Consider the following 23,412-nt stretch of genomic DNA (forward strand, 5'->3'; position numbering starts at 1 on the left):
ACTTAGTATCTCTGTGTTAGCTCTGTTATGTAAGAAAATTTCATTGTTAAAAAGCCAAAGTCTGTGTTTATCCTCATGTGACACTGTGCTTCAGTTCAGCACCACAGACTCAGTCGTGTTTCATCACGGATCATAAGAGCTTTTCAGCTAAACTTCCCATAAAAGACAAACAATCACATTTAGTTTCTCCGGCTTTGTACGTGTTTTTTGTTCAGGCCTGTAAAGTCATACCTGTCTTGTGCTTTAGATTGATGGATGACCATTTTCATTGAGGTCAATGTGTCACAAGTAAAAGCTGCAACCTAAACTGGGCCTTCCATCCTGCCCTTGGTATATGGTTTGTAACTCTATAGGAGAAGTGGGGGGGTTTGAACAAACACGTCTCTAAGGGAGGAGGTGTGTAGGCATGTGTTTCAATGCTCCCTCCGCTACAGTATTAAATAGCTCTGCTTCACATGTCTGTCACCCTATAATCAATAATGCTAGAATAACACCTGAAACACAACAGTCATCAGCGGGCTGTCGTTCATTTACACCCAAACTCATCCACACATATGCAAACAAACTCCGAAGCCATCCATCATCCGTAACTCTCTAGAAGGTGCTCAGACAGCGCTCACGTGAAAACACTGCAGCTCTGGAGCTTCCAGGCATCATCCATCACCGCCGGCTCACCAAACGGGGGGGGTCCGTGGCTGGGACACACACACGGGCAGCGAACCTGATCCACAGCAGGCCCCCGACTGGACGCACACAGACCACCTCCAGGAGTGGACAAATACAAACAAACATAAAACACAGGTCACTTGCAGGGACACGATCAGAAGCCATTTGTCATTGTTCAAAGCTTGAATACCTCAGCTCCCTCTCTGTCATTACACCGCGTAATTATTTCCGGTCGCTAATCCGCATTATTAATTAAATCCTCACAGATTTTCCCCTCCGCTTTGCACCCGATCTCAGCCAGACTCTTCCTCTCCTCCCGCTTCTCCCACTATGCGGATTATGTTTGTAGTACAGTGTATAAATAGTGCCGAGTAGGTGGCCTTGTAATGAAAACACAGATACACAGATATCAAAGGCTCAGCCCCTTTCTTTCAAACTTCTACACACATTAATCAGGACTTGTGTTCCGCAGATGTGCCTGAGCGTATGGGTGCAATCCCCGCCCGTGCGAGCCTGTCTGGAAACTCGCGTGCATGTCATGCCAGCTGAAAACATGTGGCAGCAGTGTTTACACTTACTCATAAAACGGCTTAAGGTGGGCTTTAAGGTAGTATTTAACAGAATATCTCTGTCAACTTGTGGATTTGTGCTTCCACGCAACAACCTCAGCCCACGAGTGGAGGTGTAATGACGGCATGGCGTGCAGTCCTCAGTGACATTATCAACCCTGCTCTTCCATTAGCATCAGTCATGGGACTCTTTGTGCCCCTTAATGTATGTTCGGGTTCTTCTTCACTGATCCTGTTCCCATGACCTGGTTCTCCTTAAATGGCCGAGATCATTATCTTATCTTGCAGTTAGGAAGAACTAGGTTTGCACTGAAGGACAAACATGAGGATTGTTTTTGTGGCTTTTTGATTTATGTGCTTGTCTGTTTGTTTCATGGGCTTTAATCCTCTTTACCATACATCCTTGTGGAGGACAAAAGTTGGCTATTTCTCAGTGTTGATGGAAAACTAGTGTGATCACATGAATTAGAAATGTTATTAGAAAATATATGCTTTAGTTCAGCATTTAACTCACGCATATTATTAGCCTCTGGTAGTGTAATGAGTATGTGCTTATGTTGTAAGTACTTGCTTGTGTTGTGAGTTCTTGCTTTTGTTATTAGTATTATGAAGTAATGTGAGTATTTCCTTGTGTTGTGAATATTGTGGTATCAGGGTTCGTGGGAGGCGGCGGCACTAACTCTTCTCTGGTGAAAAGAAATAAATATTGATGGTGCATAATCTCATATCTGGGCGTGTGCCGTGATGCAGCGTTAGCATGATGAAGGTGAGATAAAGAGGTAGACCGTTTTGTAGCAGATTTGAGGAAAACTAAAAGGACAGAATGGCCCTTTAGGCCTCAACAGGAAAAGGAGGGGCCAGGAAGATAATAAAGGTGACACACCTGTGTGAGAAAGAGAGAGGGAAACTCAAACAAAGGAGTATGGAGTGTAAACAGGTGAAGGAGCGTGACGGAAGGAAGGAGAAAAAACAGCTCAACAAGTAAAGAAAGATGACTAAGAACTGAAGGGAGTGATGGCACCAACGTCCTGGAACCTGAGGAACAAGTTAATCCCTGGAGCAGGAAGTGGATTTTAAACCCCTGGACCCTGCTCGGATCAGAACGCGATTCCCTCAGTCCTGGATAGACGAAGCCAGATAAGTACAGTCTTTACCCTCAACTGGCGTCACCAAGCTCGCTTGCCTCTGGAAAATACCCCTTCTCTTCCCTCTACCTGGGGATAAAGGCCCTCCTAAGCAAAAGAACAAACATTTCCCTAACTGCACCTTTTCTTTGGACCCTAACTCCCCTCTCCAACAAAACCCCACACACACACCCACCAGCAAACATTTGAACTTGAACTCTTAATGAACGTTTCTTCCACAAGTTTACACGAAGGGACGTTTAATTGTTCTTATTTGGAAAAGAATTTGATTTCATGGTATACTGAAGATTTTGGTTGAAAATTGTTATTTTTCTGTTGAGTTATATATCGTACGTATTTGTTTTTGATGTTAACCTGAGTAAATGAGATAATTGAAGATATACTGATTAACCGTATTTTTGTATTTAATTTATTTTCCTTTGATGTTTTGCGTAGCTAGGTACCTGAGCTATCCGGGTTATCTCTCATACCGGGATATATTGTAAATGTTGACAGGCGAAGAATCCCTGTCTGGAGCCCAACTTTTATATTTTCTCCATTTAGAAAACCTATGCTACAGTTTGGCTTCAGGAACATTGACCTGCAGTGGAAAAAAGAGTGTTCAGCTTTACCTCATTCCGTTCACAGTTAGGAAGTAAGAGGAGTCATGACAGAGCTGTCATTTGCTGCCTGATGAAAACTCAGTCCTCTGAGCATGGGGAGTATCAGGAGTACTGATTCTACAAGTAAGTCATCATAGACATGTCATTGTGTGTAATGTTTAAACTTTTGCCTGGTTACATCATGTTTCATGATTTAGTTATTTCCAACTCTTCCAGCATTCTTGTAAATAGAAGCAGAAGTGTGCACACAAATTAAATCAGCCTCTGGAGCAGGATAAAGGACAAATACAGTAAAAGGAAACTTCAACAGTCTGTGGAGAGTCATGATACTGGGGGTTTTACATAGGATTTCTTATGTAAAATGTATATTTGCGGAAGTTTAAAAATGTTCAGTACACGCACAAATTATGTAGGGCCCATAGACTAAAAAGATGGGCCATATGACAACTCCCCAAAACAGGAGCCAAATCAACTTGATTACCCCCTGGTGGCTGGCAGCAGTATATGTCACACAGTTAGCCTCCTCTATGTTATTGAATGGGACATGGGCGAAACTAAAAAGTCAAAGTTCACGTCAAATAACCTTTTCCTCAAAGATGGTTTCTGTCAAGCAATTATGTTTTTCTCCAGTAAGCTTCGTTTCGCGCAGTTATTTGACAGTGGGATTGACAACTGAGACTTACTATTGATCGAGTGTGTGGAGAGATCTTGATACCATATCTCCACAATATGATCAATACTGTGCAGACTAGGGCTCAAAATGACGTCAATAGTGTTTTCTGCACAACAGGAAGAATTCGAGACACGTTGTTCATCATTCTATACAATCTATGGTGTGAACATAGCATTTATCTCTGGAACAAAGGTTTCTTCTTTTCAATATCTTGACAACATATGCCCTACATCTGCTATAGAGTGATAGACTGGTATCAGCCCATTTCCTTTTTATTACTATTTGTTGGACATTGTTTTTCACCATAACCACTGACTGGAGGATGGTTGCCCTTAGACTTTATATGGAGGACTGACAACTAAGGAGCATGTGGTGCAGTAGGGGTAGTGTATAGAAGGTTTTCAGGGTGTTTTTGTGAAAAATGCCCAGGAGATAATCAAAAACAGTATAGAGATATAGAAAAAACAACTATAGACCAGAGGGGAAGTACTTGTGACTACAGAGGTCCATTGTTAATAGAAATATATTGATTGTAAATGCTTTAAAAGAGACCAGCCGGGATGCTTCAATTTTTCTTTCCCAGCAGGATGATACTGTCCAGAAGCAGCAGCAGCAAAGCTTTGGGGCACAGAAGGAAGCGATCACAGTGTCCACCCTAACCTGCAGACACATCTGGACGTGATATATACCACTGCCCCTCAGGAATGAGGCAGAGTCTCACCCTTTCAATCCATGTCTCCCTCCTCCTGATCTTGGCCGTGACTGAATATGCCAAACACAAAACCTCACGCACTCAAGGTGAGCTCGATTATAGTCTATGTTTACCCATAAATCACTCGGGGAACCCAGCCTGGAGACGGCACTGAAGAGAATGATGGAAATTAGCCCCCAATGGCTACAAGTTGCTCTTTGCAGGAAAAAGTCCAGCAGAGCATATTGAAATGTTGCTCATGCAATGACATGAATCTCAACTTTTTTTGAAGAGGTTATTCACAGGTGCCTCATGTTCTTTGTCTGTGCAGTAAATTGATACCCCCAGTGGTCACCACCATAGTCATTCCAACCGGTCTCCTCGTCCTTTGTATATTCATAGTTTTGTTGAACCGCACATTATGTCCTTCTATATAAAGGATTTAACATAGATCCACTATAGGTCCAGTATGAAACAAACCCGCACAGACACACAGACAGACACACTCGCATACATTCCTACCTTACCAACAGCGGAGTGTCGGATTACGCAGGCCAAGTATGGATCGCTACTTCTGGTCAAATCAAGGTCTTCTTTTGTGATATAACTGCCAACAAGCATTTGTATTCTTCTCTTAGAAACAGCAAGAGAGGGGTAAGTGGATGTTCTATCAACGAGGTTCTGGTTTTAATGCTCCATGTAACAAAAACAGGAAGACAGACAGACAGAAGCAGCCGTCACTCCACCGGCATTTATGGTCTCATGGAACCCAACAAAAGCTTCTGATTGCAATCAGAGCTTCTCTCTGAGCACTTTGCAGCCATTTTCTACTTGAAAACTTTTAGTGGACTGAGCACACACCCTCAGAAGTGCAAAGCAGTCTTCAAACGCACCAGGCTGTTTGGTCAGAGGCACTCGATTCACTTTGTAAGAGCCCTTTAAACTATGTTTCATTTAAATGCACTATTGATTTAACCCAACAACCTCAAAGTTCTTGTACAATCTTCCAACAACCTCAGACATTTGGTCAGGCATGCACTCCTAAGCCGTATTTCTTTAGTCTTTTTATGTTGGACTTCATAATTCAGCCAGTGAACTGTTTTAACAACTTGAGCTAGTTGTGAAAAGACACTTGACTTGATTTGTTAGAGCCTGTGTGTTTACTCTAGAAGTTGGACTATGCAGCCAGTGAGGAGCAAACCAAACACTTGGTGGTCCTCTAATTCCCTGAGCAATTTAAAAGAGCACACCTGAGCTTCATTTCTTGGAGACTTTGACTCTCCCCTCTGGTCACAAAAAGTTCAGCGAGCGTCACAGTGATTGAACCTTTGACCTCAAAACTCCAAAACGGCCCCTGACCCAATTTAACGTACCAACCTTGTGTATGTCCTTTGGAAGTCAAAGATCAAAATTGAATAAGTTGCCGGAGATTTTGATTTCTGATTTTCAAAAACAGCAACAACACTAAGAGCCATAGGGTCTTTCTCTAGTGTCAACCATAGGTTTCAACACCCACGGTGATGTCACTCATTGGTTTGTGAGCTGCCACTTGGAAGTCTTTATCGTCTCTTTAAGTCTAAGTGGGACCATCATTTATACCATAAAACACATAGGGAAAATGTTTACTGACATTATAAATCAAGTGAAAATTTGGCTCATTTTCTCATAGACTTCTATAGAAACTGACATATTTTTGCAACCAGTGGAGTCACCCTCTAATGGAGCAGAGAATATACAGGAGGTTTCTGGCACTTGCTTGACTTTCCAGAATCCAGTTCCATTTTTATTCACAGTCTTTCATCTTCCTTTTGTTCGCTAGAGCCTTTGAGTCTTCACTTTGGTTGTTGGACTTCATAGTTAATCGAGGCACGTAAATATAAAATCTCAGTTTAGTTACAAGATGTCCCCTAACATAATGATATATTTGAGTATGGACTGGTGCACTCACTCTCTCCTTAGAACTTTTGACTGTTTCCTTTAGGTGATGATGTCCAAAAGGGGGGGAAATGGGACCTCCTTTGTGACTGAGTGGAAAGGCTATTTGTTATGGTTTGAAGTCTAAGATTAACAGTCTATGATTTAAACAAAATAGTGAGCATAACCAGTGAGATCAGAGAGAAAGATGAGTGGTCTACAGCTTCCGGTTGGGGGTTTGATCTTTGAGTGAACCATTGCATTTTGAAGAGTCCAACGACAACAGGAATAAATCAAAATCTCAAACAGAAATGGTGCTCGAATGTCTTTGTTCAAACAGTTGAGGAAGTAAAAGGACTACTCTGGAATTCTGAGCTCTTGGGGTTGATCATCACACTCTGCGGTGAATTTTAAAGTCCAGCACCAAAAGGCAAACATTCAAAGGCTCTAGAAAAAAGGCTCTGTTGTCTGACCCCGAGCCAATTGATGACTGTTTGGAAGGTTTGAGGTTATGAATTCAGTCCTTGTGAAGCTCAGTAAATTACGAAGTCCAAGAGTGCTTAGAAGCTCCTAGTGTGAAGAGGACTTTGTGTCTTGGTGAGTTTGTCGGTGACCTTTATGTGCCGGTGGGGCCGTTTGAATCCCGCCCATTATTGGAAAAACTCATCCCACTGCAGAGGGTGAAAAAAGATATCTTGCCACAATCAGGTTCAAGTTACATTATTTGTTCCAATTCATTCGGTTTGCAGTTTGAGAAAGAGACATCCATTACAGACAGAACAGACAGAACATGATATAATGTAATAAAACATACAAATTTGCATTTTACATTTGAAAAATAAAATGAGATCGAAATAAAAGTGCTCCTGGATCCTATGAGGACTTAAAATACAAAAAATAAATAGCAAAAAACTCTGTACGTAACAACCAGCAGTAGACTAAATACGGCATGAGAAAACTCTATTTGTTTGTCTGAGTGATTGCTGCTGGAACAAAACAACCTTCTCCTTCACCTCCAGACTGTAAACCCCCATCCAGAGGGAAGGTTTCTAAAGAGGAGAGTTTGTGTGTTTAGTAATAATTTGGTATAATTTCATTTAATGTGGCAATGTGTCACTGCACAATTTTACCGATGCGGGTTTGGGCCTGCGTGGTCCCTGCAGTGTGTCTGCACTGCACACTGATGAGTGTGTGAGGACTGGGAGATCCAGTGTTGGAAAGTACACAAGCACGCACACACACACACACACAGAGACAGGTTTGATTATAATTGCAGGAGACTGTCCAAAGTAAACAAAATAGTTAATAGCGAGAGGCTTTGAATCTAATGGTGTTGTACAGTTTTTGGCCGACACGAGTGCCAAGAGCAGTGTGGAGAAACATCATATATCCGTGAAAAATAAAGATGCTCTTTCAGATTCCAGATTTGGTGTGGTTGAACTTTACCTCACCTCCAGAGGCACGGCAGGGACACGGCAGAAAAAACACAACGAGGGCCATGCAGGGGAAATTCCTGCCAGGGATCCATGAATGTCTTAATTCCACAGGAATGCACAAGTCAAATTTACACGACTGTCCTGACAGCCACAGACACGGAGCGAGGTAAACCAAAGTCATCCCGGGCACCATTGTGGTTGTTACTGCTTGTTCTCGGCTTCATCACATTGTTACATAATAGCTTACATTTGTAAAAGTATTTTGTTTGTTTATAGCGTTCAGGTCTTCTAGGAAACATTGCAGAATGCGGGTGGTCTCCTAACAAGACTTGCATTATGTTAATAAATGTGAAAGCAGAAAAACTAAATGAAACTTATATCAATTTTAACATCAGAATTCCTTGTAAGAGAACAAACAAGTTGTTTTTTTTTCAACAAAGGAAGGGGTGTTTTTTTAGATGACATAATAAATTTCATGAGGAAAGTTTTTAAGTTTATTGAAAGTTAAATGGTGAATTTACTCTTGCATACTGTATTGCAATTTTTGCATATTTCTATTTTTGTCTTATAAATTATCAAATTAAAACTAAGACATTTGGGTCATGATGCATGTTCATTTTAGCTCAGAGTTAGATGATTTAAAACTTGCTATATCACTCTCATATTGTATGGTTAATATGGATGGAATAACAGCCTCTAGCATCCGGTTAGCTTAGCTTAGTACAAAGATTGGGAACACAGTTAGCATGGGTCAAAACCAGCCAAAAATTATAAATAAAAATGTTTATTATATGGAAAATTAGGATTGGACATTAAGGCCAAAAATTAGTTCAAGAAAAAAAGTTAATAAAATATCATGTGTCACATTAAAGACTCTGAGGTAGTTCACCGATGTGTTATATCTCCTACTTTTCCCTACTTGCAGAATGCATAAACAAATCGATCAGAATTGGAGTTTTTTTAATAATGCAAATGACAAAAATTAAACTGTGATTATTTATTTGTTAATTATTGAAATTATCAATTATTGATATTGTTATTGAAATTTATTTTATCTCCCACTCCTAAGATAATATTTAAATCATCCAAGTTAGAAGAAAGATAGAAAGTACAAAAGCGGTTTTTTATTTACCATTTAAATTTTTATTTTCATTATTAATCTCTTCTTTGCACCTCATAATTTCAAATATTCTTGAGAAAACCACTGCTGTTATAATAGATACAAAATTTACCTTCAAGTTTCAAAGTTATTCATGTAATTAAATGAGTTCTAAACAAAGGACTGGTTGTTTTACTCGTTGGGAAAGCCATCCTAATGAAGCTCTTCACAGCTTCTACTCGCCCCTGCCGGACTTACATAACCTAGTCAGGGAACACCCTGTCACAGCTAGAAAAACAACACTGATTTGTTACTTTGCTAAGCTGGCGGGATCGTCTCCAAACCTGCCAGCATCTCTCGGATAGTTTCTGCATTAGTAAGAAAAAAGATATGTCAAGGCTTGCGTGGATTTTTTTTTTTTTTATAGTAGAACTCCCTAATCGTGCCTCCATTCCTGTTGATGGAGAGCAGCTCGTGAAATCTGCTGGCCGAGCGCCCGCTGATCCTTGCACCTCAGCTACGAGCCATGCATTTCTCTTTCTCTCCCTCTCTCCCTCTTTCTCAATGCCATTTGACGACTCCTCCTGGGGAAGACGATGTTACACGTGAACATCCCTGTGTGGAGTTCACTTCACTCAGACTTCAGGAAACCTAAAGTTTTGCTCCATTAATCGCTAAAATCTATTAAACTCCTTTACCTGCATTTCATGGACAGCCGTGACTTAAATGCAGTTATTGTATTATGGCTAAATGCATGTGCGCTAACCCAAAGCATAGTGGCTTGTGTAGGAGATTTTTCCCCCCTGATGAGCAGACCAGTATAGCTGAGTCCATTATTCTCTGCTGTACTGTACATGCTGGCTATCTGCCCGACCCCTCTGGTGAGCCACTCGAAGAGGCCAGCGCCAGCCAAAGCCTGGAGCATTCCCATCCCAAACAAAAACACATCAGTAAAGTCAATATTATTCTTCTATGCTGCCAACCAGCAGCAGGAAAGGCCGAATAAAAGAAGAGCAAATACCTCAAAGGATATCTAAAGGCTAAACGAAATCACTCGGATGGTTAAGACGTTAATGAGCTGCTCTCAAAGGTCTCCGTCTCGAGGGGGCCGTAACCCATCACACTCCCGTGCTCACTTCCGGCCATTCTCTGTGTGAGGTTAATTGGACAGAGGGACAACTCTCTGTCAGGATGTGCATGGAAGTCTATGGAATAGCTCACACGGGTCCCTTTTATAACGGAATGAGCAATTTCCCCTGGCAACCAGACACACGTTTCAGCGCCAAGAATGAAGAGGGTGTAGAGTTGAACAGGAATCCGTGGTGTGATGTTCTTACAGAGACGGCCTCCATAAATCTTCTGTTTATTGCAATTCAGAGCTGATATTATTTCATATGTTCCTTTGTTTTTTTTAAGATAAACAGCAAGGTGTTGCACAATAGCTCAGTGTCATGTCACATGGCTGTGAATTATTACTATTATTATATAAATATGAAATTCACCCTGTGGTTATTAAAGTATGTCAGTGAGAGTTCCTGAAACCACAAAGGTTACTTTGATAAACAAAGGGGAACCAGGAGAGAAAGCCACAATTCCCTTATTTTGAAAACTTGACATTTATTTTTGATGGATGGTTATTCTGAAATAGCTTAATACTCAGGGACATTATCTGAGTTATGCACTCGTCTAATAAAAATAATAAAACAAACAAACAAAATTCGAAAGGGGAAGTTAAAGTTTCAGCTGAAGAGCTAACTATTTTTTAGTTTCACCTTTAAGTGGGGAAAGTAATATAAAAAATGTATAAAATAAATAGACAAAAACATCACATTAACTTTTCAACTTGAGTATAAGTAAGTAATGGCTTTTCAATATGCTCAAAGTATTAAAAAGTTAAAATTGAATTAAAAGTTAAAAAGTACCATCCGAGTGTAGTCTATTCCCACAATGCAACAGTCTACAACAAAATGATGGCTGTGTTTCTTCACCAATGATTATTTTACTGCAGGAGGCGGAGTCTAATGTCACCTGCCCGCTCTGGTTGGTTCTCTGGATCAATTCCCTCTTGTTATTGATTAGTTTCACAAATATATTAAAAAAAATATTGTGAACATGTTTCAATGCTTCGTAAACATGTATTTGAGTAGAAAGTACAGACATTTGCTGATAAATGTAGGTGCGTAACAGTGAAAAGTATCAAACTAAATCTAGTTGAGTGAAGAACAGATACATGAAAAATGTATTAAAGTACAGTAACAAAGTAAATTTACTTCTGTCCTAAGTATTTTCTAACAAGTTTCATGGCTTGTGGGTGAAGTCCCCCGACAGCTGTAAGATTCTGAGCAACATGCCAACTCTCAATCTGTTTAATCTCCGGAGGATTGAAAACTTATTTAAAAAAAACTCTTCAACTTTTAGCAGACTTGTTTCCTCTGGCTCTGAAACAGATTTTAAGTTTGAGCTGATAACGTCTCAGTGTCAATGTTGGACTTTGTAGTTCATGTGACTCCATCTGTGTTACTTTTCTCGCGGTGTTGAAATCCCCGAATGACTCTTAATGCGAGGACGAGGATTTCGAGAAAATATTATTGATGCTGCTCGCCTCCTTAGCGCTCTCCGCAGTGGGTCCAACAGCTGTTGGAGACACCAGATGGGGTAAAGGTTCATGCTCCTACTGGGATCATGTGATACAGCAGTTTTGTTCTCACTCTTTTTCTTGCAACTGGTTTATTTTCTCAAAAAAGAGATGGACCCTCTGTGCCAAAGAGTCTGTGCACATGTGTGTGTGTCTTTATTGCAGAGAAATGCTCCGTAAAGTTCAACCTGCACATAAGAGAAATAACCTCTTACTTTCACATTTGTTGCCAGATAAGATTAAACAGGCATCAAATGCATGTTTTTAAAAGTTGTCAGGGCAACCTTTTTATCCTTTACTCTCTTTTAAGTAAAGGATAAAAAGTTATAAAAGGATATAGTGGAATCATTATTTCATTATTTATTTGAACATAACATGGAGTTCAGCACAAAGGAAATGATGCCAGATAGAGGATTATACCAGCTTGAATATGAATGAATAAATATAATACATAACATATAAATAAATCTCAGACTGTCTGAGCTCAAAAGGCTGTTTTATTAGAAATGGATTTCCTCTTATCATAAAAATAACTCTACACTCTGCGAGCACACGTTGTGAGAAAGTATTAAACCCGGGTTCTTTCAGTATCCACAATCTTCACATATTAAATATTAAATCCATCTGGAGGTAAGCTTTCCTCAGGTAAACTGACTCCGTGGGCTACAGGTCTTAAATAAATAACAATTCTGAATAAATCCTTGTGGTTTTTTTAATCACTTCATCTTGTCATTTAGAAATGGAACCAGCACCCCTGTGGTCCAATGAGTGGTCTTTTGAAGTGACACTTTGTCCGTCGTAAAGCACTAATTTATGACTTTTGGAAGGGTCCACTTCTCCCCAGAGGGCACAGGCTATTACTGTTAATCGCCAGCCACTATAGTGCTCTGAAGTGTGTTGTGGTCAGAGCAGTTAGGTGGAGGTCAAGTCAAAGAATACGAGCCACAGGACAAATCGATTTAACGCTGTTTAAATACCGGACGTAAAGCTGATGACACTTGCAGATTTGTCATGGTGCAAGAAAACATGTGACAGCGGGAATATGTCGACTGATTTCCGACATTATTTCTATGTGCTTTTAATGATCTGACACAAGATATCCAAATACACACTAAAATAAATCTGCAGCTGCAAACACAGGTCAAGCAGCACAAACAAAGACTTCAGCTTTAGTTTTCCAGGGTCCAACGTTTCAGTTTTACGTGGTTAATCATTGCAGGCGATGGGTCTTGGAAACCTTACAATAAATAAACACAAATAATTGATATAAAATCAAGCGTTAGAATGAGATTAGGAGACACAAACACCAATCAATACATCCTATGTGACACAAGAATAGTTTAAAAAGTAAAATCAGGGTTCTAAACATTGTTAAGAGCTCATAGAAAGCTGATAGTTCAACAAATGTGAACATAAGAGACCAGAAGGGAAAACAAATGTTAAATCCGATCAGTGAGGGACGAACACGATGTTATGTGGTAGCGTGATACAAACAGATGTGTTTTGAGTTGTGATGTGAACAGTTTAATAATGTCCAGCTGCAGATTGACAAGCATAACACTTACAGACAAAAAGCTCAGAAAAGAGGCCTTTCAAAGTAAAAGTTTATTCTGAATTGTTCTAATGTTCGGATTTCTATCCTTTTTCTCCTTGTCTTACTTTCTCTACCTCCCTCTGCTCCATCAGCCTATAAAGTCCCAGTTTACAGGATGTAAAGGATGTAAAGATCTGCCATACTTGTTTAATCCTCCATCTGTACACACATCCCACTGTTAGATACTCACCTGTTTCCCGTCGAGCATCTTAAAGGTACACAAACATTCTCTTCTTGACCCCACTTTGGCAGGAGGAGAAACATGAAAACAGAAAAGGGTAGCACACGCGTCCCACCCTTTCCTCCCCACGTATGGACCCCGACCACGGTGACATAAAGCCCAGGAAGGGAGAGGCTGCAAGGACACGTTCCGCACTCTCCTTCCGACCATCAAAGGACGCCTGGTTTATCGCTATCTATTTGCTCAGGAGGCCGGAGTCAGCTGCAGGCAGGAAGCAGGCGGAAGGTTTCAATCAAGATAATACATGAAAAGTTTGGATTTGAACCAAATTCTTAATAATCAACAACTGAACAGGAAGAAAGAAAAAAAGGGAAAAGAGCAGCAGCACGTCGTCTCCTTTCCTGTTCCTGTCTTCTGCTGTAGAGGTTAAAGGTCAGATGACCCCAACTTACCCAACGTTACAGCTCATATACTTCTGAATACAAATGTACACATCTTGAAGATCACTTAGCGCACACAGGAATTCCTTCCCATATGAAATCAACACAGAATTTCCTCTGTAGATTACCAATTCTAACATGGGATGTAGCTGTTTTTTTGGTACGTAGAAGTTCTTAATTGAAACAGAGCTTGGAATGTTTTTTACAGGATAATTAACTCATACTTGGCGAATGATGCACTGCAAAAAACTGTTAGACGAGTTCAAACATGTTGAAAACACACTGCTGTGTAGCAGTTCATTATGAAATGTTTAAATCTAAAGCTCCAGGGACACGAGTGAAAGCGCCGGTGAAGTCACTGCTAACTCAGTGAAAAGAAAAAGGCCTGAACCCCTGTGGCAACACCGAGGTGAGGCAACAAATATTAGTTTAATGCAGCGCTATGTAACTTCTACTGAGCAACAGCCAGTCAGTGGTTTTCGTGCAGAGAAAAAACAAAGTATCAAGCTGTTGACTCGAGCGCTGACGTGTGTCGTCCCACTCACTGAGCTGAAATACACGTGAACCATGGATGCTACCCATGATCCCCTGAACCAGAAGAGCTGTGCTGTCACAAATACACCAAACTGGATAGTTAGAATATTTGTACTGTCCTTCTGAATTTTGGAGATAAATACTGTTTTTAAGGGACTCCTCATTTTAGATTTCTTAAGTAAGCTTTAGTTCAGCATTACTCTTAAACTTGTGGTAATTTAAGCTGTGACTATAAGTCAGTTAAACACTTCTCAAAGGAGATCATATCCATAGACTGTACATGAAGATGGGCTTCATGACAGCTCACATAAAGTGAAGCATCTCGATTGCCCCCTGGTGGCTGGCTGCAGTTTCAATTACATGGCTCAGCTGTCAAACAGATTGACAACTGAGACTGACTGGTGGAGTGGGTGTAATGATGAGACCTCGTGAGGATCCCCCGAGGATCCCCCGATCCCTACTGTGAAGACTCTGGCTCCAAATGCACAAGATGGCAGTGTTTAATCATATCTGATCAAAGAGCAAAAATAGGTGAGGAGCGGGAACGAAAGCAGCACTTTTAACTTAAGGTTTAAATAAAACTTACATAGTGTTGCCTCAAAAGAAGAACAATCACACAAGGACATCAATCTACTTTAGCAGTTTAGCAACTTGAAACTACAAACATATGTAGTCATACCCTGTATATGTATGAAAAATGAACACAGATTGATTCAGTCGACTGGGAATGGAATTGATTAAGCTTCAGCCTTTATCAGCATCAGCTTCTGAGCGTCCCACAGAGCAGATGAAAAGACGCTTTTTGATTGTCTCCACAGATGACTGAGATGCAGGAACGCATGTAACAATAAATCTTCTATCCACAAGTTCACTAGGATCAAGCTGCAAACAGTGGATTTCACAAGCCGTGACGAAGTAGACACACGTACGCACACGCACACACTTGTCTTTCTATAGTTGTGAGGACACTCATTTACATAATGCATTCCCTAGCCCCTTACCCTAACTTTAACCACCTTAACCATCCCAACTACACCTAACAATGTAGTATCATGAAACACTTCACTCTCAAACAACCATTCAAATTTGTGAGGACCAGTCAAAATGTCCTCACAAAGTCAAAATGTCCTCACAGACACACACAAACTATAGAAAGACAAGCACACACACCCACACACTTTTGTATCTTGATCAACCAAACAATTTCTTTAACTTCTGCCATTAAATCCTCGAAAGGTTTTCGTCCTCTGGCATTCAAATTAAAAGTGGCGAGGCTTAAAATGCAAATAAGGATTAAAGGCTGCTTTTCAATGCACAGTATCTATAAAGAATAAATGCATACAACTCAGAATAATGGGAAATTTGACAGTGCGTGAGAACTGTGTTATATGTATTTAAAACACATTTAAGTTCTTGTTTACATTTCATATTATAGTGCTTTCGGAAAACCCCTCTCATTCTGTTTCTATACACGTCAGTGTCATCAGGAAACTAACTGATTATATTTGACAGCACAGCGCTGCTATAGGTCTATTCTGGAGTTTGTTTAAATTGAAAATATGCCAACAATGAGCTATAGAGAGCAGCTTGATAGCATCTTAAAAATGATTGCTAGTCACATTCCGTAGTTGGTCCCCCTTCACCGAACCCAAAAAAGGTGTCTTTAATGGGGACCTCCAGTAAACAGGAGCCTGGGCTTGACTGAAATAATGGGAGCAGCACTTAAGCTGTTTACAGTAAAGGTGATGAATGCGTCCTGGTGGCGTCTGCAGGAAAAAGAATGAGGCCAATTAAAGACTAAACACAAACACGTCAATCAGGTCGGGCAGGGCATCGGTCCAGTGGACGTGGACTCTCGGCCCGCATTTAAATTTCTAAATATAGTCCCAGTAAGTGACTCATTATTGAACGAGCTGCAGGGATCTTCTTATCAACCCACAGGAATCAGAGAGACGCTTTGTACAGAGAGGGAGCATGCAGAGCTGGTACAGTACAGACGGATGAATCAAACTCGGCCCCTCGCAGCTATGGCACCGCTCCACAAAACGACTGTCAAAGCCTGAAGCTTGATTTTTTGTTACTACCGTCCCCAGAGACTCATGAGGCCCCACTTCTCTGCAACGCCAACTTACTTTGCTTCAACCCCACTCAAAGATTGCATATATCATATCTTCTTGTGCATCGTGCCACCAGCGTTTACATCATTGCCTCAGTAATGGAGGACGTGGGCAAAAACTCATAAATGCCAGGTTCTGTTTAGCCAATCTGGAGATATGAGTGAGGGTCTTTGTGGGAGCCGGGGCTCAGCAGACCGGGCGCTGCACACACTCTGTTTGAAAACCTCGGCCTTCTGCTCCTGATAAATCACTGAAACTAACTCACACACTTGTATGAAATAACAACATCTCAGTGGACTGCTTCCAAGGTGCTGACGAACAAATCATAGGAGGGAGAATTGCAAACGTGTCGTAAAGGCACCTGAAACATTATCTCTCTGAGGAGTAATGATGACACCAAACTGTGGGAGCTAAAATATCGTAACGAATAAATCCTGCAGACATACAGAGACATCTGGGACTGATTAAAACTTAAGCATATTTCATTTTGTCTATCCACACAACCTTGATTCAACTAACCGTAAAAATTAATTCATAAATTACAGTCATAGGTGATTTAAAAAAACATGTTTGTTAATAACTATTTTGTGTTTTGTTTGGTCTGTTTTGTCATTGGTTTGTTGTTAGGTTGATGTCAGGTTACACATGGTAAGTGTGCAACTAATAATTTTTTCCACATTTCTGTTTCTTTCTTTAGAGGAATATATGAATCACAGGTCTCTGGCGAACACTAATAAGCCTGCGGCCTGACCTGCTCTCCATCCAGATTGAGCAAACGGCTGTTATCAATAACCCCTTTTTTATCTAAACTTCATATTATAACAGTCTGCGTGTGTCCTCACATACCATCTGTGAAAAAAAGATTTTCCTCGGAGTCCATTGATCTATCAAACATACATTTTCATATAAATACGTCAAAGAACGAAAGCGACAGATGGAGAGAAGGGACGGATGAGAATTAGTCTGTGAAATCTCAATCAATGCGCAAAACACAGAGAGAAAACAATGTCTTCTCCAGAGTGACCTACATCTCTAGAGGTTTGTCCTACTAAACACAATATGCCAATTACAAAACCGCGTCATATGTAGTCCAACAAATGGTCCTATTAATACTAGATCTAACCCAGGTGACATGTTTAGGGTTGTGATCGCAGATTTATAATTTCACAGAAAATGTCTTAGCCTACAGTTCTGCAGAGAAATATTCTTATGCAAAAGACTTGAAAGCATTATTCACAGTTTTTACCCCACATGCTGTCAGAGGACCTTATTGCTCCAATCTACCGTACTAAACAGACGGTATGACCTATGTGCGCCATCTGGTGTTGAAATGTAAGCATTGTCTCAGTTTGAGGAAGGAAGCGTGTGAAACTGTGAAGTTACCCACTGTTACCTGGTGCTTTTTAAAATGACCCTCAAAGTAAAACATCTTGAGCCCACAGGAAAAATTAGGTTGAAGAGTGTGAATACAGAAAATTAAGACATAGAATGTGTCAATTGTATACTTTAACATTTTGTAATTCATATTAGCAATGTTAATATTAAAACTATTAAATTAGATAACTTTTTGGATATAAATGGTGGAAGATTATATGGTCAAAGTAAAACAGGAATAAATAACATGATCATTTACTTGTGAAATGTTTTACCATACAATTGCATACTTGTAATATAAATGCTTGGAAATAAAAACTAGAATATCATATGATATAGATTATGTCAGAACATTTATGAATTAATACTTATTATTAATGGCTACAAATGCTTCCCATAGTAGCGTTCTTGCATATAACAACACAAACACATAAACAAATCTATCCCATAAACTGTAGATGATCTGTCACAGCCTTTTTTCAAAGATTTATTTATTTTATTCAGCTTCAAATGTAGCTCACGTGAAACAATCCTCCTCTGGGTAGAGGAGGAGAACTTTTTTGTATTTTGAACGAATTCACATTTTCTTTTGGATGACTCTCTGTGGCTACCTGTGGGTTTTACTTTGAAGGTCTCCAGCGGAAGTGGTGAGTCGTGACATGGCTAGCTGTACCTGGTGTTAGCCTCCTCACACGCACGCACACACACACACACACAGAGACAGACAGCATGGCGTACAGTGCGAAGATCGGTCCGTCCATCCTGAGCAGCGACCTGTCCTGTCTGGGCAGCGAGTGCGTGCGGATGATGGAGTGCGGAGCGGACTACCTGCACCTGGACGTCATGGACGGGTGAGTGCCACCACAGAAGCTAGCATGCTAACGACTAGCGGTCTAAGTTCAGCACTCCAGAGACAGAGAGAGCTAAAGTTGGCTAGGCTAAGTTAGCATGTGAGAGGTTAATCTGGGGGAGCTGGTGTTTATAAGCGGATGTCTTTGGTTGACGTGTTTGTCAGTGAGTCTTTACAAACATGTCAAACATGAGACTGAGCTCACGAGAGACTCACTGACCTCTTCCTCCTGCCGCCAGACTCACTCCTCTTCCTCTGCTCTTACTCCAGGCGTCACGTGTTGAAGCCCACCACATTGTTATTAAAGATCCAACACGACGAGTCACCATAATGAGAAGGTTTCTCAAAACAATGACTCAGTTATTTAAAAATAACTTGGCATCTTAGAATAATGACTCAGTGACGAAATACAACTTGATAGTTTAAAGTTATAACTCAGTTACTCTAAATAATGAGTTGGTTTAAAAAAGAGTGACTTACTAACTAACTAAATAATGACTGATAACTAAAATAACTTGCGCTACTATCTCTAAATAATTACTTAGTTTCTCAAAATTATAATTTAATATTTCAGAATAATGAATTACTAACTCAGAATAATAACTTAGTTTCTCAAAATAAGTAATTGATAACTTGGTTATATATAAATGATTATATAGTATCTCACCTTGATATCATAAAATCATGATATAGAAATAATTTAGTATCTCCAAATACTTTGACTTAGTATCACAAAATAACAAGTAACAGACTCAAAATAATGGATTAGTTTCTGAAAACAGTGACTAAATATCTCAAAGTAACTGAATTATTCAAAATAATGAGACTTGGTGTCTAAAAATACTGACGTAGCACCTCAAAACAATACTAATCAACTCAAAGTAATGACTTACTATCTCAAATTTTTGATTAACTCATAACTATGAGTTGCTCTCTCATAACAACTTTCTGTCTTGACTATTCCATTTCAAAATTTAGACTTAGCCTTCATCTTCCTTTTCTTTCACAGGCAGTGATGAGCTTCCGTCACTTTGCAACTGTTGAGCAAGTTGTGAGAATGTCCCAACACCTGCGTTGTGTTAAATGTCCGGTCTTGTTTCCCTTTCAAGGCATTTTGTCCCTAATATCACATTTGGTCATCCCATGGTGGAGAGCCTGAGGAAGTCAAGCGTTCAGGAAGCCTTCTTTGGTGAGAGCAAGAAACCAAACACCCTCACGTATAATTGACTTTACATTGTAACCCAGTTATCCTGTTTGGATTGAATAATGAATGCCTCTGCTGTTTGTTGGCGTGCAGTAACTGTGACAGTGTTGATGTTGCAGACATGCACATGATGGTGTCCCGGCCCGAGCAGTGGGTGAAGCCCATGGCTGCAGCAGGAGCCAACCAGTACACTTTCCACTTAGAGGCCACGAGCAACGCTGGAAACCTCATCAAGGAGATAAGAGAGAGCGGCATGAAGGTGAGAAGCGATTCTGCTCCCCCGACAGGCAGAATTGAACAGAGTGTGTCATGTAAAAGGTCACTAAGTAAGATAGTTAAGAATTGTCTAATCCGGGACAGTAAAAGTTTTCATATCGCCAAACATACACACTGATACCAATCTGTCTGTGCAAGGCTCACATCAGCAAATTGATCTTTCTGGCTCAAATTGTTATCACGACAACTCTTATTGACGTGTGATTGTTATTGCAGGTGGGTGTGGCCATAAAACCCGGTACAGCGGTGGAGGAACTGGCTCCCTGGGCAAACCAAATCGACATGGCTCTGGTCATGACTGTTGAACCTGGCTTCGGAGGACAGAAGTTCATGGAGGACATGATGCCGAAGGTAATGACACAAACTAAACTTCCAATCGAACAAAACAGTAAATCAGCTCCTCTTGGATAACAGCATTATCAAACATTGGACATAACCAGCTGCTCATTTGTATCATTTAAATCATCTATTTGGCCGATATTTAGCTTTTCACAGAAGTGTACCATAACATTACATGTGCTGGCTAAAGGATGTATCCCATTTGCAGTGCATTGATAAAAATACCACAGTTTGCACAGTTAAGCACCTTAACTGGCAACAAAAGAGAAAACAAGCAAATGAACATTAGGACAAAACTGAAATTATAGATTGTATTTACAGGCTCATCTTCTATTTAGTGCATTGAAAACCGTTTCTGTTAGAGGAGGATGAAGAGTTTAGACCTGGTCTGTGATAAGTAATCAAGATGAAAGATGCTTTACAGAGTCAAAATAACGTGGAACAGATCAGACAAGTTGCATAAACAATCATATCTGCATCAGAAGTATTATTATGTGTCTGTTTCTTACACATCTACTAAAACTCTAAAGTTAAAGATTGAAGTTTCAAGAGTCTCGTGTAAAGTGTCACAATGATGTGAGACTCGAGGTCCACAAACATTTCTGCTCAACCACACAGAAACAGTTATAGAACCAGATCAAATTCGCGTATCCTAACTCGATCTGTCCACATCAGATCACAGGACTCTGTCTGACTAGTGTTTGGGTGGAGGAGGGTGTTTGTACTTTAACCTGCTGCCCTGTGTCTCTCTAAAATCCTTCTGGTATCTGAAAATTGTGTAGTAGAAACGGTACTCAGCAGATTCTAATCTCTGTGTCTTGTGACCAGGTGAGCTGGCTGCGGAGTCAGTTCCCTTCGTTGGACATTGAAGTCGATGGAGGAGTCGGCCCTGACACCATTCACAAGTGTGCAGAGGTAATGAGCACAACCAGTACAGCCGATTAATTCAACCACCAAAAACAACTCGCGATAAAGTTTTCCTTCACCGTGTGTGTTCTCATGTTTGCTCCAGGCAGGGGCCAACATGATTGTGTCAGGCAGCGCTGTGATTGGCAACGGCGACCCGCGCTCTGTCATCGCTCTCCTTCGCACGGTGGTGGCCGAGGCCATCCAGAAACGCTCGCTGGACCGCTGAGCTGTGTCCCTGTGTCCTCTGGAGAACCCCATGGTGACACTCTACCCAATCCAAGCCCACAACACCCACAACAGCCAGAGGAACAGACTCATTACGGACATTTCTTGGGGTCAGAGGTCAGGGGCGGGGGGGGGGGGGGGGTTCACAGTCAGGGCAAAGGGGAGCCTCTGTGGAGGCGTGAGCTGATGGTGAACTCTAAATCACTGTGGTGCGAGTGAAGCTGCATCGCGCCTCCACAAAACTAAATCCTGTCCTGACACAGCCTCTGAGCGGTTTAGTCAAAGTGAGTCTCGTCTTTTCCAGACTGGAGCTGAGGTTACGCTGATTTCACTTCTGTCAACGTTCCTGAATATAAGTCTTAAGTATAAATTATGGAACTAACATAACCCAAGGACATTATCTGCTATTTCACATCTGAAATAACGTTTCATATAACTGCTGTGCTCTTTTGCTGTCTCGTTGAAATGGACCATTCTCTGCTTTGCTACTGAGCAAAGATATTCTACTCGTCTGAAATCCATGAGATTTGGTTTTGCAGATTAAAAAGACTCAAGTCATGTGTGGATTATTTGCAGTTTGAATAAATATGAGTGAGTTACACCCAGACATCATTTCCCTTCAGGTTGCTTAATGGCAGTGCGTCAGGGTTACAAGCTGCTGCGGGTTCTGGAGAAAAGCCGATTATCCACTGATATTTAATAATCTTGATAATATAATCCAGGGTAAGGATGCGTGTTTGAAAAGAAGGTGGACGCCATTTAATAAGTGACATAAAAACAAATTTCTTTCTCACATTTAATCGACCATTAATTTAGTTGTGTAACTACAAGGAAAAAAGAATTAAAAAAAAAAACAAAAAACGTGAAGATGATTAATATGTTATCTGCACGTACACTCACAAAACAGCTTTGTCCATTCTGGTTGGCAGGGATTCAACAAGCTGCTGGAAACATTTGAAATTCTGTTCCCTGTTGACATGATTGCGTCACGTCATTTCTGCAGATTTGTCAAAATGCACACTCATGCTGTGAATCTCCTGTTCCGCCACATGCCAACGTTTTTTCTACGGTGGCACGGGAGGCTTCTGAAATTGACTGTACTCACTTTCATGAGCATGAATTCAGCCTGAGACGACGACCGCTTGGTGAGGGAGCAGCCATTAGAAGATGGTAAACTGAGTCTGTGAAGGGAATAACATGGGCAGCGGCTATACTCAGAGAGGCTGGGGCTTTCAAACCATGATTGATGGGTATTGAGGAGCCCAAAGTAAACACTCTCTGCACTATTACACCATCAGCAGCAGGCTGGACTGTTGACATGAGGCAGTTTGGGTCCATGGGTTCATGCTCTCAACCTCTCCAGTTTCATCAGTTTCATTTTTTTTCTCCATCAAATGTCAGAGTCTCTGCAGCCTTGGATTTATGAGACAAGTGGAAGCTGATGTGGTTTTCTGGTGTTGCAGCTAACCCGTATGGTAACTAGAATAGAAATCTGAGTATTGTCCTTATGACACCACATCTACATTCACTAGATCCTGATTTATATTTGTATCTGCACCACGTTGCCCAAACACATAACATCCTTGGCGAAGGTTGTTTTATTGTTACCACTTTGCAGATTAAGGTTTTATTAAGGGAAACATATGATAATCTTTTAATATGTGACGCATAGTTGTAGATTAAACTACAGCTGAGAATACGTTTAAATTGCATTCATCTCAATTCAATATAAACAATTCTGTATGTGAGTAAGATTTTGAATGTCGTGCTCTTACTATCAACTGGATATTTGTCTACATTTGGATTTGGCTGCTTCCTGCACTGATTATGCCGGTTCTCGTTTTCCTCTTCTGTACACTAGATGGCGAATTTGTTCAAAAACCCCCGGAGTAGGAGGATTCCCTGAGTAAGAATTCATGTAATGCAATTGTAAGCATAT

At 40.6% G+C, this 23,412-nt stretch overlaps 1 protein-coding gene across 1 annotated transcript; it reads left to right on the plus strand.

Annotated features, from left to right (window-relative positions):
• Positions 1–18,327: 18,327 nt before the first annotated feature.
• On the plus strand, positions 18,328–22,031 carry rpe (ribulose-5-phosphate-3-epimerase). Its single transcript, XM_053439253.1, has 6 exons — positions 18,328–18,521; positions 19,630–19,709; positions 19,844–19,983; positions 20,217–20,351; positions 21,168–21,254; positions 21,352–22,031. Exons 1-6 carry the CDS (start codon positions 18,400–18,402, stop codon positions 21,472–21,474), a joined length of 687 nt encoding a protein of 228 aa, XP_053295228.1. The 5' UTR covers positions 18,328–18,399; the 3' UTR covers positions 21,475–22,031.
• Positions 22,032–23,412: the final 1,381 nt, after the last annotated feature.

The sequence above is a fragment of the Pleuronectes platessa genome, chromosome 14, assembly GCF_947347685.1.
Source record: "Pleuronectes platessa chromosome 14, fPlePla1.1, whole genome shotgun sequence".
NCBI lineage: Eukaryota > Metazoa > Chordata > Actinopteri > Pleuronectiformes > Pleuronectidae > Pleuronectes > Pleuronectes platessa.

Bases quoted from the DNA above. Each gene is read 5' to 3' on its own strand.
- rpe (XM_053439253.1), top strand. From the start codon at position 18,400: ATGGCGTACAGTGCGAAGATCGGTCCGTCCATCCTGAGCAGCGACCTG. The intron at 18,522-19,629 runs GTGAGTGCCACC...TTCCCTTTCAAG, and splicing joins CACCTGGACGTCATGGACGG to GCATTTTGTCCCTAATATCA. The intron at 21,255-21,351 runs GTAATGAGCACA...TGTTTGCTCCAG, and splicing joins CCATTCACAAGTGTGCAGAG to GCAGGGGCCAACATGATTGT.